This window comes from Mustela putorius, unplaced genomic scaffold (assembly GCF_011764305.1).
Source record: "Mustela putorius furo isolate JIRA1106 unplaced genomic scaffold, ASM1176430v1.1 tig00003898_pilon_pilon_pilon, whole genome shotgun sequence".
In the NCBI taxonomy this organism is placed as follows: Eukaryota; Metazoa; Chordata; class Mammalia; order Carnivora; family Mustelidae; genus Mustela; species Mustela putorius.
This window is the reverse complement of record NW_025422047.1, coordinates 6,980,198-6,997,415: the sequence shown is the minus strand read 5'-3', so window position 1 is coordinate 6,997,415 and position 17,218 is coordinate 6,980,198. Positions and strand designations below refer to the sequence as shown.

Genomic DNA, 17,218 nt, shown 5'->3' with positions numbered 1-17,218 from the left:
TAGGGCATTCAAGGAGTCCTGGAGCTGAACAAGACTTGATTAAAAATGATGGTAACAACCAAGATTTGCTGGGGAGTGGAGTGGGTAGGGCCTCCTTCATGCGTTCAGAAGATAAATGGTCATCAGAACAGTGTCGATAAAATTCTGACTTTATACAAGGAAAGAATGAATTCCTAGAATACCTACAGGCAAGTATTTACAAGGTAAGGGATAACAAAAAAAAAATTTTTTTTTTGAGAGCACTAAAGAAGAAAACACAATGCAGTACAAAATGTACATATTACAAAATTGACCTTAATAAAACCAATTTGGCACCCCAACGTTTATCGCAGCAATGTCCACAACAGCCAAACTATGGAAAAAGCCTAGATGTTCATCAACAGGTGAATATATAAAGATGTGGTATATATATACAGTGGATATTATGCAGCCATCAAAAAAAAAAAAAAATCTTGCCATTTGCAACGATGTGGATGGAACTAGAGAATATTATGCTAAGTGAATTAAGTCAATCAAAAAAAGAGTTATCATATAACCTCACTAAAAGTAGGAATTTGAGAAACAAGACAAAGGATCACAGGGAAAAGGACGAAAAATGAAAGATGAAACCAGAGAAGGAGACAAACCATAACAGACTTTTTTTGGGGGGATTTTTAATTTTTTATTTGACAGAGTTCACAAGTAGTCAGAGAGGCAGGCAGAGAGAGAGAGGGGGAAGCAGGTTCCCTAGCAAGCAGAGGACCCAACTCCGGGCTCGATCCCAGGACCGTGACCCGAGCTGAAGGCAGGGGCCTTAATCCACTGAGCCACCCAGGCATCCTTATAACACTCTTAATCTCAGGAAACTAACTGAGGGTTGTTGGAAGGGAGATGGCGGGGCTGGAATAGAGTGGCTGGGTGAGGGAATTGGGAAGGGCATGTGCTATGGGGAGTGCTATGACTTGTCTAAGACTGATGATTCACAGACCTGTACCCTTGCAACAAATAATACATGTTAATGAAAATAAATTTAAAAAATTGTGACTAAATTCATACAAAAATAAATTTGTTTTGAAGAAGCAAGTGACACAAAGGCAGCATAAAGAGAAGTCACGGCAAGAAGTAATCTATGTAATATCACCGATTACTACAATAAGATGTGACCTGTATGTGTTCTTCTTGGGATCATGAAGCTGGATACGTTCCTGGACTGTGATGTAAAAAGATGGGAAAAAGTGATGCAAACTCAATTCTAAAAAGTAAGACAGATAATGCTCATTTGGACTCATCGAAACAAACGCTCACTCTTCAAGAAACAAAACCAAAGGATCTTAAAATACCCCAAAGTAATGAACAATAACCTCAAGTGTGTCTTCCCAGCACAACGCACGCATGCCTCCCAAAAGAGACCCCTGCCAGTGCCGTCAGACATGCCTGCTATTCAGTCTGAACCTGTTTTTCTCTGGACATTTCCTTAACACTCAGGCCCAACAAAATAAACTGGTTTAAGGAATTGTCTGTTTCTGTTAAAAGTACTAGAATTGGGACATCTGGGTGGCTCAGTTGGTTAAGCCACTGCCTTTGGCTTAGATCATGATCCCAGGGTCCTGGGATTAAGTCCTACATCGGGCTCCTTGCTCTGCTGGGAGCCTGCTTCTCTCTCCACCTCTGCCTGCCTCTCTTCCTGTCTGTGCGTGTGCCTGCGTGCTCTCTCTCTCTCTCTCTGACATTTAAATAAATAAATAAATAAATAAATCCTTTAAAAAAAAAAAAAGTACTGGAATAAGAAGACTATTAAAAATTGAGAATTTTGGGGCACCTGGGTGGCTCAGTGGGTTAAGCCTCTGCCTTCGGCTCAGGTCATGATCCCAGGGTCCTGGGATCGAGCTCCACATCAGGCTCTCTGCTCAGCAGGAAGCCTGTTTCCTCCCTCTCTCTCTGCCTGCTTCTCTGCCTACTTGTGATCTCTGTCTGTTAAAAATAAATAAATAAAATCTTTAAAAAAAAAAAACCTTGAGAATTTTGTTAGTGATGCCACATAGCAGTAAACCTTTTGGTTCCAAGGCTCAAGCATGAGGGTAATGGCAGTCCATGATTTAAATTTCACTGGCTTGGTTGGGGGGGGGGGGCAGCGCGGCTCAGTGGCTCAATCCGTTAAGCATCTGCCTTCAGCTCAGGTCATGATCCTAGAGTCCTGGGATCGAGTCCAGCATCAGGCTCCCTGCTTAGCAGGGAGTCTGCTTCTCCCTCTCCTGTATGCTTATTCTCTCTCTCTAACAAATAAATAAATCTTTACAAAAATTCACTGGATTATAAGACAAACAGCAGACGATGACAAGGTTTGGGAAATTAATAAAAACTACTAAGTTTTCTGTCACATAACAACATAAATACACTTAACACTACTGAACTGTACTCTGAGGAATGGTTAAGATGATAAATTCTTTTTTTTTTTTTTTTTAAAGATTTTATTTATTTATTTGAGAGAGAGACAGTGAGAGAGAGCATGAGCGAGGAGAAGGTCAGAGGGAGAAGCAGACTCCCCATGGAGCTGGGAGCCCGATGCGGGACTCGATCCCGGGACTCCAGGATCATGACCTGAGCCGAAGGCAGTCGTCCAACCAACTGAGCCACCCAGGCGCCCTAAGATGATAAATTCTATGCTACGTGTTATCTACTACAATTATATATTAAAAAGTTACATGATTCAAACCAATTTCAGGTGTTTGGCCTAGAACTGTTACCTAGGACTCTGCTAATCACATCCTCCTTAAAATTTTGATGGCCAGACTTGGCTCAATGTGGCCTCTTCCTCACATGCTTTAGATCTCAATCTGTAAAGTGGAAAGAAACTATTCTGTGTGAAAATAGATCTAGAAATAAAGTAACAAGTGCAAGCAAGATAATCTGAGTAAGTTTCTGGTTTTAAGTCTGCAAAGAAGTCAAAAATAAAAATGATAGTAAAAGCTCAGAAAAAGGAAATTAGGTAACATTCTTCTATATTTTATGTTTTTTAAATTTGATTTATTTAAACCTAAAAAAACTAAAAACAAAAAACAGTTCATCCATCCTCCTCTCCACCTTGCAAGCAAATACCAATCTGTTCTCTGCATCTATGAGCTTGGCTTATTTTTAAATTTTTAAGTATTTTTAGATTCCACATATAAGACAGTATCTGTCTTTCACTGATTTCTCCCATATCTCCTTTTCTAAAAATGAGGATTTTCTGTAACTAACTCTAAAAATCACCAAGTTCATTCACCTTCTCTCTTAAGTATTTGCCTTATCTGTCTGGTTGGGAAAGCATTTTTAAACAGTGTTAGAATTTAATAACCTACAGCTCCATTGTAAGAATATGTGAAAACAGATTAAAGACCTAAATGTGAGAGGTCCTTAGCAACATTTTTCTAGATATGTCTCCTCAGGCAAGGTAAACAAAGGCAAAAATAAACTACTGGGATTATATCAAAACAAAGAGCTTTTTGCTCAGGGGCAGCGGGCTGGCTCAGTTGGTGGAGCACAGAACTCTTGATCTTGGGGTTGTGAGTTCAAGCCCCACGTTGGGAACAGAGATCACTTAAAAAATTAAAATTAAAAAAAAAAAAAAAGCTTTTGCACAGTGAAAAATGAAACAAAAAGACAGTCTACTAACTGGGAGAAGGTATTTGCAAGTGATACATCAAACAGGGATTAATATCTGAAATATATATAAAGAACTTAAGCAACTCAACAACACCAACAATAACAAAAACCCATAAATAATCCAATTACAAATGGGCAGAGGACCTGAACAGACATTTTCCCAAAGACGTATAAATGGAAGGGGTGCCTGGGTGGCCCAGTTGGTTAAGCATCCAACTCCTGATCTCACCTCAGGTCTTGATCTCAGGGTTGTGAGTTCAAGTCCCACACTGGGCTCCACGCTGATCATGAAGTCTACTTTTTAAAAAAAAAAAAAAGGAAAATGGCCAACAGACACATGAAAAGGTGCTCAATATCACTAGTTATCATGGAAATACAAACTGAAACCACAAGATATCACTTTATACCTGTCAGAATGGCTAAAATAAAAATCATAAGAGATAACAACTGTTGGCAAGGATATGGAGAAAAGGAAACCCTGTGCTCTGTCAGTGGGAATGCAAACTGGTGCAGCCACTGCAGAAAACAGTATTTTTTGAGGTTCCTCCTAAAATTAAAAAAAGAAATTCCGTTTGACCTAGTAATTTCAGTACCTGGGTATTTGTCCAAAGAAAATGAAAACATTTTTTTTTTAAGATTTTTATTTATTTATTTATTTGAGAGACAGATCACAAGTAGGCAGAGAGGCAGGCAGGGAGAGAGAGGGAGAGAGAGGAAGAAGCAGACTCCCTGCAGAGCAGAGAGTCCGATGCAGGGCTCGATCCCAGGACCCTGGGACCATGACCTGAGCCGAAGGCAGAGGCTTTAACCCACTGAGCCACCCAGGTGCCCCGAAAACATTAATTTAAAAAGATATACACACCCCTATGTTTACCAGAGCATTATTTAGAGTAGCCAAGATATGGAAGCAACCCATGTGTCCATCCACAGATGACTGGATACAAAAGGAGATGTGCATAACACACACAGGAGTATTACTTAGCTATAAAAAAGAACAAGATCTTGCCATTTGCGACAATATATAGATGACCTTATGCTAAGTAAAGTCTGACAGAGAAGGACAAAACCCTATCATTTCACTTATATGTGGAATCTAAAAAACAACATAATAAACAAAAAGCAGAAACAGACTCATAAATACAGAAAATAAACTGTTGTTGGCAGAGGGGTTGAAAGTAGGGGAATGGGGCGCCTGGGTGGCTCAGTGGGTTAAGCCGCTGCCTTCGGCTCAGGTCATGATCTCAGGGTCCTGGGATCGAGTCCCGCATCGGGCTCTCTGCTCAGCAGGGAGCCTGCTTCCCTCTCTCTCTCTCTCTGCCTGCCTCTCCATCTACTTGTGATTTCTCTCTGTCAAATAAATAAATAAAATCTTAAAAAAAAAAAAAAGAAAGAAAGAAAGTAGGGGAATGGACAGACTGAGTGAAAGGAAGTAGGAAATACAGGCTTCCAGGTATGGAAAGAATACAGGAATAAAAGAGGATCAAAAGTACAGTATACCTAGGTGCCTGGGTGGCTTAGTCTGTTAAGCATCTGACTCCTGATCTCAGCTCAGGCCTTGATATCAGGGTCATGAGTTCAAGGCCCAGATTGGGCTCCATGCTGGGCATTCAGCCTAGTTTAAAAAAAAAAAAAGTACAGCATAGTGAATATAGTGAATGATATTCTAGTAGGTTAGATGGTAACAGATAGTAGCTACACTTGTGGTGAGCATGGCATAATGCAGGGAAGTGCAGAATCAGTGTTGTACACTTGAAACTAATGTAACATTGTGTCAATTATCTTTCAATGAAAAAAATGAACATGAAAATATTGAGAATCTGAACTCACCTCAAATTAAATATATGTGATGTTATTCCACTAAGAATGTCACCGTAAGTTTCTGAACTAGGCAGGCTGATTCTAAAATTCATAAGGGAAAAAATACAGGGACGCCCAGGGGGTGCAGTTGGTTAAATACCTGCCTTCAGCTCAGGTCATGATCTCAGGGTCCTAAGATTGAGGCCCATGTCAGGCTCCCTGCTCAGCACGGAGCCTGCTTCTCTCCCTGCCTGCTGCTCCCCCTCTGACAAATAAAATGAAATCTTAAAGGGAAGAAGGAAGAAAGAAAGAAAAAAAGAAAGACTACAGTAAAAGTAGCCAGGAAACTTCTGTAAAGTAAATGGTGACCATACTGAATACCAAAGAAGGCTTGTTACAAATCTCTGGTAATTAAAGCAATGTGGCAGTACTGCTTCAACAGATTAATGGGGTAGAATAAAGAATCAACAATAGATCTAAGTACACTTGGGAATTATTTCATGCAAAGAAAAATGTTGAGAGCTTTTACCAAGGAGAGACATGTAGTCATGAACAAATACAGGGACCCTGTCCTTATGAAACTAGATGGTTTCATATAATGTAAAGGTGGTACTTCAAATTAATAGTGGGAAAAATTGAAAAAAGTTGTGTTAGTCTAACTAGCTAGCTGGGGGGTGGAAGAAGGCAGGCTAGATACATACTTAGATGGAGCTAAGAACTTTTTGTTAAAAAGCTATCAGAATAGGGGAGCCTGGGTGGCTCAGCGGGTTAAGCCTCTGCCTTCGGCTCAGGTCATGGTCTCAGGGTCCTGGGATCATGCCCTGAATCAGGCTCTCTGCTCAGCGGGGACCCTGCTTCCCCCTCTCTCTCTGCCTGCCTCTCTGCCTCCTTGTGATCTCTATCTGTCAAATAAATAAATAAAATCTTAAAAGAAAAAAAAAGCTAGCGGAATTAAATAAAAATCTTAAAAAAAAAAAAAAAAGAGGGATGCCTGGTGGCTCATTTGGTTAAGCAACTGCCTTCAGCTCAGGACACGACTTGGAGTCCTGGGATTGAGCCCCAGGTTGGGCTCCCTGCTTAGCAGGGAGCCTTCCTCTCCCCCTACTTGTGCTCTCTCTCCCTAATAAATAAAAATCTTTTAAAAAATATTTCTGTATTTATTTGGTTATGGTTTGAAAACAGGGGTGCCTGGGTGGCTCAGTCAGTTAGGCATCTGCCTTCCGCTTGGGTCATCATCTCAAGATCCTGGGATCGAGCCCCATGTTGAGCTCCCTACTCAATCAAGTCTGCTTGTCCCTCTTCCTCTGCCCCTCCTTCCCGCTTGTGTTCTCCTTCTCTGTCGAATGTGTAAATAAAATCTTTAAAAAAAATTTTTTTTAAGTTTTTTAAAGGTTGGAAACAAAGTCATTAAAGAATTAAAAGAAAACCTTAAAGACTTCATTTTTTAGTAATACTCAAGTAGGGATATCTTTGCTAGGAAAAAAAGGGGGGAAATACAAAACAAAAAAAAATAGGTCATTTTAACTACATTAAGTTTTTTTAATTGCATAAATTATGTAAGTATCAAAGTGCACATGGTTTAACAGGGAAAAACATCTGCAACATATGACCCATAATGCTAATTTTTTAAAATATAAAATAACTGACAAATAACAAAGAAAAACAGATAATATATGGGATACCTGGCTGGCTCAGTTGATGGAGCATGCTACTCTTCATCTCAGAGTTTTGAGTTTGAGCCCCATGCTGGGAATAGAAATTACTTAAAAAAAAAAAAAAGTAGGAAGAAGAAAACGGACAACATAGAAGGAAAAAGTGCTTCATTCATTTACTGGAAAGATGAAAAGTCTGCTGTTTACAATGTTGGTGAAGAGAGAGGAAAATAGGGACTCTCATACACTACCACTGCGCCCAGACACAGAAGAATCAAGCTTTGGGAGTGAATTTTGTAATAGATATCAAATTAATTTTTAAGAGACTCTTTGCTGACATGAAAGATAAGCCAAGATAATTAGTAATACATGCATAACTCTAGAGTAAATTATATTTTAACCTAGTAGTGTCCAAACTTGTTTAGTACATAATTAGCATTCATTCCCAAAACGTTTTATTATTTACAAATATTACAAATGCTAGTAAACTGTGACCTCTGAAACCTACATGCTAATGCATCCCCTAAAAGAAGTCAAAGAAACCTGGAGTTTATTCAGGTCAATAAATTCTGACCTGGACAACAAATTTGGCTTAACCTGACAAGGAGCTATTAATAGCTTTTATTTAACCCAGCCTTGTGAATATTTGAACATACAGGTTTCACTGCATTTTATTTTCGATGCCGCTTCCCTCACCCCCTACACCAAGTGAGGTGTTAGGTAAGGTATGGAATGTGCACACATGAACATGAACACAAACACTTCTGAATTTTGCAACTGGACAGGTCTCTAGGGTTCTGGATAGAAAGTTGTGAACCTGCACGATCCTTCTTCCCTGCAGACAGGCACACAGGTGATAATAAGTACTTGTTGAATGACCACAGTCTGATTCATTGCTAATGGCCAGCAGTTACCTGCCTGTAAGGCCGATGAAAGTGTTCAGGCTATCCACCCCGTGCTAGGAACCCCAGACAGCTATTAGAGTTCTTCTGCCTCCTGTTTATAGTTTTTGTTTGCTTTTGTCCATCTTCTCTCTGTTAGAAAGGTCACCAACTATAAATTCTGCCATTATTGATATCCTTACCTGCAGCAGCTCCTTTTTACTTTGTCTTTCTGTAGCCTTGGAACTAGATCGCTAAGCATGTATAAAATAAATAAAAGTGGTTCTGGGGGCGTGTGGGTGGCTCACTCAGTTAAGTGTCTTCAGCCTGGGTCATGATCCGGGAGTTCTGGGATGGAGCCTCAGGCTGGACTCTCTGCTCAGCAGGGAGCCTGCTTCTCCTGGTCCCTCTGACCCACCCCACCCCCTGCTTGTACTCTGTGTGTCAAATAAATAAATAAATAAATAAATATTTTTTTCATTAAGTGGCTCTGAAGGAGGTCTTACAGACTCTGCCTTGAGTCCATGGGTACACTCCAACTCCCATTTTGGCTGCTTAATGGGTCTACTTCCTGGTTCTCAATGTTTAGAAAGACAAGTTACCAGACCACCAGAAAGTTATATTACTTTTAGTGTCAGGATGTAGAAGGGGAATGTTCACATTTTTACTAGTTCAGGTAAAAAACAAACAAAAAAACTCTTGAAATTAGGCACTAGAAAAGAAAGCTCCCTGAGGGCTAGAGGTTTGATATGCTTTGCCGTGGACTATGCTCCTGATGCCTAGAACAATAAATATTTAACGAAGAAGCACTATGAGTGAGAGGGAGACAGCTGCTCTCACAGCTGCAGAAAATCCTATCTGTTGAGGAAATGTGAAATGCAGGAATGACAGGTGAAGGAAGAGACGACTTTTTAAATGTTACTATTCAGAGATAATTCTTCAAGAGTGGGGGAGAAACAAACCGTCAGTGTCAACTGCTTATAAGGAGCCTTTCTTTACTCCCAGACAAAATGGAAAGTAATACTTTAAATCTCATGTCATTTAAAAGGTCTAAACGCAGCACTCTCCTCCATTATGGCGAAGATGAACGTATTCTATACTGTCCACGTGCCTTAAAGAAGTTCCTCCATGCGCAAAACAGTGAGGACACCTGGAGAGTACAGCGAGGTTTACGTGGTTTCTAGTCCTGAACATAAGGGAAGGTGAGATTTGCAGGGAATAGGGAAGGGGGGGGGGCGGGGGAATCAGTAAGGTCGGTGCAAACACCCGCAAAGCCTTGTCCGAACAAAGTTGCAATGGGATCTCTCATTGCACTGTTGTGTCAGATTCAAGGGCTTTCAGCTGGGGCGGGGGCTGGGGGTCGGAAGGGAAGACTGGGAGGAGGTAAGGATGTTTCGGCGTGTCAGTGGAAATGAGAAGTGTTGGTTAGGACGGAGGAGCCGACCTGGACGAAAGGCTGGGAGAGAATCCGGCCGAGGTGGGGGTTCCGGAGACCCCGCAGAGCCGGTGCAAGGACAAAAAGTAAGCGTGGGTGGAACCGGGAGGGACTACAGGACTGAAGAATAGTAAAAAGAGCCCGGTGGCTCGGCGTCGGCAAGGCCAGGCCGGGCCTGGCCGGGGGGAAGTCGCACAGAGGAAAGCCTGGGCCGCACCACCCCAGCACCGCCCGGGCCAGCCACGTTCCTACCGATTTGCCCGCGGCCGGTCGCAGGTCCTGGAAGTCGGCGCCGTAGATGGCCTCCAGAGCCTGCAGCTCGTGCTCCTGACGCTGTGGGTAGCTCTCCGGCGGCTCGTCCCGGCCGCGCCCGGGGCCCCCACGGCCCCCAGCCATGGCGACGCGGTAGCCCAGGGCGGACGGCCTTGCGGTGGCGGTGGTGGGCAAACCGCGGGCTCCGGGTCCGGGCTCCTCTCTCTTGACTGGCCCGTAGGCGGGGCCGCGCGCCGGGGGTAGGTCCGTGGGTAGGGGCCGCGCGCCGGGGCGGGGCTGCGTACCGGGGGCGGGACTGCGCGCCGGGGGCGGGTCCAGGGGGGCGGGTCCCGGGGGCGGACCGGAGCGCCCAGAATTGGCTTCATTGACGCGAGGACCCGCTCGCGGAAACAGGGCAATGAGGCCAGGTTTTGGGTTTGCCGATTTCTTGCGGGCGAACTAGAGCAAAGAAATCTGCAGGGACGTGGGAAAATAAATCAGTCAGAATGGAATGATAACGCCAGATGTTTTCACGAAGTGCATGGGACTTCTTTACTCCAGCACAGATCGTGAGAGGAAACTCAAAAGGGCAGACTTGGATGGGTTTTCAACTCGTTTAGGTTCTAACCTTGAAGCTTCCCACAAGACTACTAGGAGTAAAGATCTTGACTTTTATTCCGCGTCCCCTCAGCTTTGTGGCCCCAAACTCATCCCTTTAAGGATGGATTCACCTGCTCTTTGTTCCTACCTTCCCACCTTTAAGAATCTCCATTATCACCCTGAAAATCAAACTGAAAAATGCTGGCATGCCTGGGTAGCTCAGTCAGTTAAGCATCTGCCCTCAGCTCAGTCTAGCCCCTTATCGGACTCCTTGCTCAGCAGGGAGCGTGCTTCTCCCTCTGCCACCTCCTGCTTGTACTCTCTCCCTCTCTGACAAATAAAATCTTAAAAAAAAGGGGGGGGGCGCCTGGGTGGCTCAGTGGGTTAAGCCGCTGCCTTCGGCTCAGGTCATGATCTGTCCTGGGATCGAGTCCCGCATCGGGCTATCTGCTCAGCAGGGAGCCTGCTTCCTCCTCTCTCTCTCTGCCTGCCTCTCTGCCTACTTGTAATCTCTCTCTGTCAAATAAATAAATAAATCTTTAAAAAAAAAAAAAGTGCAAATGAAGGATGTCTTCCCGTCAGCTAGCTGTATGAACTACTAGTGAAGAAGAGCTGGAAGAAAAGCAGTCAGAGACAAGCTGGTGCCGCATGGTCCTGCCAAGAGGAAACCACCCTTAAAAGGATTTTACACCATCCTGGAAGGAGCCCTCCACCCTTTCCTATGTGATAGGTAGATGACAAAAACCTTATTGGGTGACAGGTGACAGGAGGGTTAATCAGATTAAAACAGCCCATAATATGGGCCAAGAAGCCCAAAAAAACCCCTAGATCGAAAGGGCAAATTGGCAACCCTCTCTGGTCCGCATCTTGTTGGGGAGCTTTGTACTGTTGCTCAGTAAACTGTACTGTCCCTCAATAAACTTTGCTTGGCTGCCCACCACTCTTCATCTGGTCCACTTCTTCATTCTCGAAAGCATTGTGATCAAGACCCACTGGCACCAAAGGAGAAGTCCTGTAACACTTGTTCCATGAAGAGAAGTATGTTTCATGCATGTTTACTTAATGTGAATTTAGGAGGTCTTTCTGTTATAATCCTGCCTCCATGCATGTCTTTCTTTTTCTTTCTTTCTTTCTTTTTTTTTTTTTTTTTAAGATTTTGTTTATTTGAGAGAGAAAGTGAGACAGAGAGCATAAGCAGGGAGGAGGGGAAGAGGGAGAGAGAAGAAGCAGGCTCCCTTTTGAGCAGAGAGCCCAATGCAAGACGATATCCAGAACCCTGGCTTCATAACCTGAGTTAAAGGCAGGTGCTTAACCAACTGAGCCACCCAGGTGCCCTCCAGGCATATTTTTCTTTCTTTTTTTTCCTCCAAGCATATTTTTCAAATGACTTTTTCTTTATTTACTTTTCCTACACCTATACTATTTGCTAAATAATGATCCTTAAGTATCTGGCTATCATCCATTCACTCAGTGCTGGCCCAGTTAACAGAAGATAATCTGGCCCAGATAATATGATAACACAAATGCATTAGTTTGACCCAAGGACACTTCAAACTGTCCTCTTCCTTCCTTTGTTCCCCTGGGTCCTGTCCTTTACCCAGCGATCTCTCTCTAGGTGAATGGTGCCACTCTGCCTGGATTCCTTTTCTCTCAGCTTTCACATTCAGGTAGTCCATTTCTTCAATCTATCCATTTCCCTCCATCCCATTATCACTAACTTACTTCACATCACAATCATCTCTTCATTGGGTGACCTTAACAGCTTGAAAAATGGTGTCTTCACTCTTGATCCACTTGAAGCCATTTTTTCTATTGCAGTCAGAGTAATGTTACTCTGATCACAAATATGATAGGATCACTAATGATCACAAATATGATCTCACACCAATCTTTAAATCCTTCAATTTCTCCAATGGTCTTTTATTTAAAAACTCTGATTACAGAAAACTTGAAACATATGTCAAAATAGAAGAAATATTTTAATAAACCCTCCTATACTTGGGGTGTCTTGGTGGTTCAGTCAGTAGAGCATCTGACTCTGGGTCTCAGGGTGGTGAGTTCAAGCCCCACATTGGGTCTGGAGCCTACTTAAACAAACAAACAAATAAATTTAAATAAATAAGTAAACCCTCCTGTACTCATTACCAAACTTCAACAATTATAGATATCTTGACAGTATTTCATTTCTCACCCTCCACCCCACCTCTGTAAGAGTGAATCTCAAAGAATCTCAAATATCATTTTTTTCTATAAATACTTAAGGATGTATCTCTAACAGGCAAAGATCATAGGAAATTTCCACTTCAGTTTTAAGGGGTAATAGCAGTATGTGATAAGCTCCCAAATAGTTCAGAAAATGAAGGGAGAAATTATGATAAGTCAAATGTAGAATATTGACTATTAGAGAAGTTAGTTGAAGGATATATGAAAGTTCTTTGGATGATTCTTGTAACTTTTACATAAGTTTGAAGATATTTCAAAGTCTAAATGTCACAATAAAAGAAACTGACAAACTTTTCCAAAGTGGTTGTGCCATTTTATATTCCCACCAGTTTATGAGAGTTCTGGGTATTCTATATCCTTACCAGTAATTGATATTCTCAGTCATATATATATATACATTTATATATATAATATATATACATTTATATTTATAAATATATATAAATATATAATGTAAATATAAATAAATAAAAATATATATAATGTAAATATAAATAAATGTATATATATTATATATAAATGTATATATATTATATATATATAAATTATTTATATATATATTATATATATAGGATTTTATTTATTTATTAGAGAGAGAGCATAAGCAGGGGAAACAGGAGAAGCAGGAGGAGACATAAGCTCCCTGCTCCCAAGCTCCCCTGGATATGGGGCTTGATCCTGCCTTTTCATTCTCTTAATAGTGTTTTACAAAGAGCACAGTTCTTTTTTTTTTTTAATGTCTTCTCCTCCCATATAGTTCTTACTTTTGAGGAAATTCAGTTCCTCAGTGTTTTCTTCTATGAATCATGTTTTGTTATGATATCCAAGAAATTTTGGCTAACCCAAGATCACAAAGATTTTTCCCTATGTTTTCTTCTAGAAGTTCTATAATTGGGGTTTTACACTGAGGTTCTATTATGCGATTTTAGTTTAAAAATTATATACGTACCTACCATATGACACAGCTATTCCACTCTTACATATTTAACCAAGAGTAACGAATCACCTTTCGGTTAGGTTTATTCCTAGGTATCTTAGTATTTTTGGTGTGATTGCAAATCAGATTGTTTTCTTAATTTCCTTCTGATGCTTCATTACTAATGCATAGAAATAAAACAGATTTCTGTACAGCTTTACTGAATTTGTTTATCGGTTCTAGCAGTTTTTTGGTGGAGTCTTTAGTTTTCTATTTATGGTATCATGTCATCTGCTGGAAAAGTTGAGGTAAAAATAAATTGAGATATATCAATACAGTGCAATACACTCAGCAATAAAAAGAAATACACTGGGGCACCTGGGTGACTTAATTGTTAAGCATCTCCCTTCAGTTCAGGTCATGATCCCAGGGTCCTGGGTTCGAACTCCAAATTGGGCTCCCTGCTCAGCAGGAAGCCTGCTTCTCCTCCCACTTCCCCTGCTTGTGTTCCCTCTCTTGCTGTCTCTGTGTGTCAAACAAATAAAATCTTAAAAAAAAAAAAAAGAAACACATTATCCATGGAGTAATAAAATAGATGGATTTCAAAGTAATTATGCTAAAAGAAGCCTGACAAAAGAGTACATACCTTATGATTCCATTAATTTTTTTTTAAATATTTTATTTATTTGAGAGAGAGCGAGAACTCACATGAGCTGAGCAGGGAGTCTGGGATCATGACCTGAGCTAAAGGCAGCTGCTTAATCAACTGAGCCACCCAGGCACCCCTCCATTTACTTTTTTTTATATGATTCCATTTATATAAATTCTAAAGAGTACAAACTTAGTAATAGAAGATAAATGATCAGTTGGGATAGTGAGAATAGGGATAGGCCTGAGGGAGCGATTCTAGAGGGACAAGAAGAAACTCATGGGGCTGAAGAATATGCTTTAATACTGATTGTGATGGGGCACCTGCATGGCTTAGTGGGCTAAAGCCTCTGCCTTCTGCTCAGGTAATGATCTCAGGGTCCTGGGATTGAGCCCCAAATTGGACTCTCTGCTCAGCAGGAAGCCTGCTTCCCTCTCTCTCTCTCTGCCTGCCTCTCTGCCTACTTGTGATCTCTGTCTGTCAAATAAATAAATAAAATCTTTAAAAAAAAATACTGATTGTGATGATGGTATGCTGTCTTTGGTAGCACATATACTAAAATTTGAATCATTGTGGTATAGTTTCACAGGTGTATGCATATATTAAAATTTATGAAACTGCAATTTGAGTATATGAAATTTATTATATGCCAATTATACCTTAATAGGTTGTTAAAAGACAAAAGTTGTGTTGTTTTGTTTTACAGTGGCTTTTTTCAAATCAAGGTCGAAACAAAGTCCATACATCGCATTTGGTTGCTCTATGTCAAATAAAGCGTCAGCTCAGCAGGCTGTGGACATACAAACTCTGTACCTTTCAAGGAAAGACTGGCCCATAAGTGGCCCCTGGGAGACAACCTCCAAGCCATTGGAGCATCCATCCTGATAAGAGTATCATTGTATAAGTGGAGTTTACAAAGAACTTTACAGGATACCCCAAGATCTTCTTATTCTCCAACCCCTCTCTAAACCCTTAGATCAATTCTGTGAGGAAGAGCCTCTATTCCCTTGTGTACTCCCTGCTTCCCCAAAGTACATCTCCTGATCTGTTTACCCTCAATTTCCCAAGGAAAAACTCCCAGATTTACTGTTGTACTCCAAATCTTAAAAACCACAATCCTCTTTCCCTTCATTCCTAAAGATTATTTTCCATAGGTGGGGAGTTCTGGGTCACTATTACAAATTGGGAAACTGAATGAGGAGATATATTCATAGATATATTCATAGATTCATGTCAGAAGGAAATGACATTTCCCAAACGACATATTGAGATAATTTAGGATACATGGAAAGACTGTGTTAGAATCTTTTAAGCAGATAATTGCTTTGGTGGTAACTTAGCATAGTAAAAACTAAGAACCAGAAAGTAAACATACTGAGCCCCGTAATGTAAAGGCTAAATTCTGGACTTCTAAATCTTCAAGTAAAATTTTCCAAAAGCTACGTTGTTTTTTGCTAATTGTAAATTAAGTAGTTCTTACACATTTTTTGAAATACAAGGCTTGATAGATACTGTTTTATTTAAATATACAGAGAATTCTTTGTTGAAAGGTGAAACTATATTCCCTTTGATATTTGTGTCTTTTAATTGTAAATGAGCAGAACAGAAATATATCTTATATAGTTACCCTTTATTGATTTCCTCCAGTGCGCCAGATATTGTTAGAGGTTTCCTTTTTTCTTTTAAGATTTTATTTATTTGTGAGATAGGGGGAGAAGCAGAAGGAGAAGCAGACTCCCCACTGAACAGGGAACCCAACACAGGGCTCAATCCTAGGACCCTGACATCATGACCTGAGCCAAAGGCAGATGCTTAATCAGCTGAGCCACCCAGGAGGCCCCCTGTTAGAAGTTTTCATTATTTCAGTATTTTATTGTCCTTAAAACAACCTTACAAAATAGGCATTTTTTTTTTAAATTTTTTCTTTATTTATCTGACAGAGATCACAAGTAGGCAGAGAGGCAGGCAGAGAGAGAGGAGGAAGCAGGCTACCCGCAGAGCAGAAAGCCCGATGCGGGACTCGACCCCAGGACCCTGGGATCATGACCCGAGCCGAAGGCAGAGGCCCAACCCATTGAGCCACCCAGGTGCCCCCAAAATAGGCATTTTTTAAAAAAGTAAATCTCGGGGCGCCTGGGTGGCTCAATGGGTTGAGCCACTGCCTTCGGCTCAGGTCATGATCTCAGGGTCCTGGGATCAAGTCCCGAATCGGGCTCTCTGCTCAGCAGGGAGCCTGCTTCCTCCTCTCTCCCTCTCTCTGCCTGCCTCTCTGCCTACTTGTGATTTCTCTCTGTCAAATAAATAAATAAAATCTTTAAAAAAAAACATTTAAAAAAATCTTAAAAAAAAAAAGTATATCTCTCTAACCAGTGTTGGGCTTGAACTTAAGACCTGGAGATCAAGAGTCACATGCTCTACCAACTGAGCCAGCCAGATACTCCCTAAATAGGCATTTTTATCCATATTTGGTAGAGGAGGAAATTAAACTTAGGTCATGTAACTGCCCAGTGTCACAAATGGAAATGGTGGAGCAGGCATTCAAACCCAGGTCCTGCTGACCCCAACATTCATGCTGCCCCCTTGATCCTCACTATATTAGAATCTTTTATCTTGAGGGAATTGGTAGGTTTGCCAATGTAAAGAGATAATCTGGTTTCTAGGGAAAAAAGAAATCACTTATGTTAAGCTTAAGATCTCTCCAAAAAAGTCATTTAAATGACATAAATTTATCAGAGGCCAATATGTTTTTTGACATGAATAAGGCCAATAGCTCGATTCAAAGATACCCAGAGGTTTTTATTATCAGCCACCATTTTTATTTTACAAGGATGTAGGATATCCTGTTGCCACTACCAGTGTACACAAAGATTTTTTAAAGTCCTGACTCAGTAGCTTCCATTCCCTAGAAATAAAGTCAAGTCTGTGCTTTTTTTTTTTTTTTTTTTAAATATGGGACACTTCACAAATGTGTGTGTCATTTTTGCACGGGGTCCATGCTAATCTTCTCCATATTGTTCCAATTTCAGTATATGTGCTGCTGAAGCAAGCACAAGTCTGTGCTTTTTTAAATACACAGGCCCCACTTTTCGTAATTACATCTGGCAGGATACTCTGGTTTATGCTGTGATAATGAGAAGCTCCAAAAATCTTGGTTGTTTGGTACAATTAAGGTTTATTTCTTGCTCACACGAA

At 41.0% G+C, this 17,218-nt stretch overlaps 1 protein-coding gene and 1 non-coding gene across 4 annotated transcripts in view; both read right to left on the bottom strand.

Annotated features, from left to right (window-relative positions):
• Positions 1-9,907, bottom strand: part of EIF2AK4 (eukaryotic translation initiation factor 2 alpha kinase 4) — a 107,839-nt gene extending 97,932 nt beyond the window's left edge. For 2 of the 3 annotated variants that reach the window (XM_004751077.3, XM_004751078.3), the window contains exon 1: positions 9,639-9,906. In XM_004751077.3, the coding sequence (XP_004751134.1) occupies positions 9,639-9,782 (144 nt within the window). In that variant the 5' untranslated portion in view covers positions 9,783-9,906. Of the gene's footprint in view, positions 1-9,638 lie in introns of all 3 variants that reach the window. The other variant, XM_013055406.2, reaches the window with a different exon arrangement.
• Positions 9,908-16,969: 7,062 nt separating this feature from the next.
• Positions 16,970-17,076, bottom strand: LOC123388372. The gene has a single exon (XR_006602928.1). It is a non-coding gene; the product is annotated as a U6 spliceosomal RNA (small nuclear RNA).
• Between the last annotated feature and the right edge of the window lie 142 nt (positions 17,077-17,218).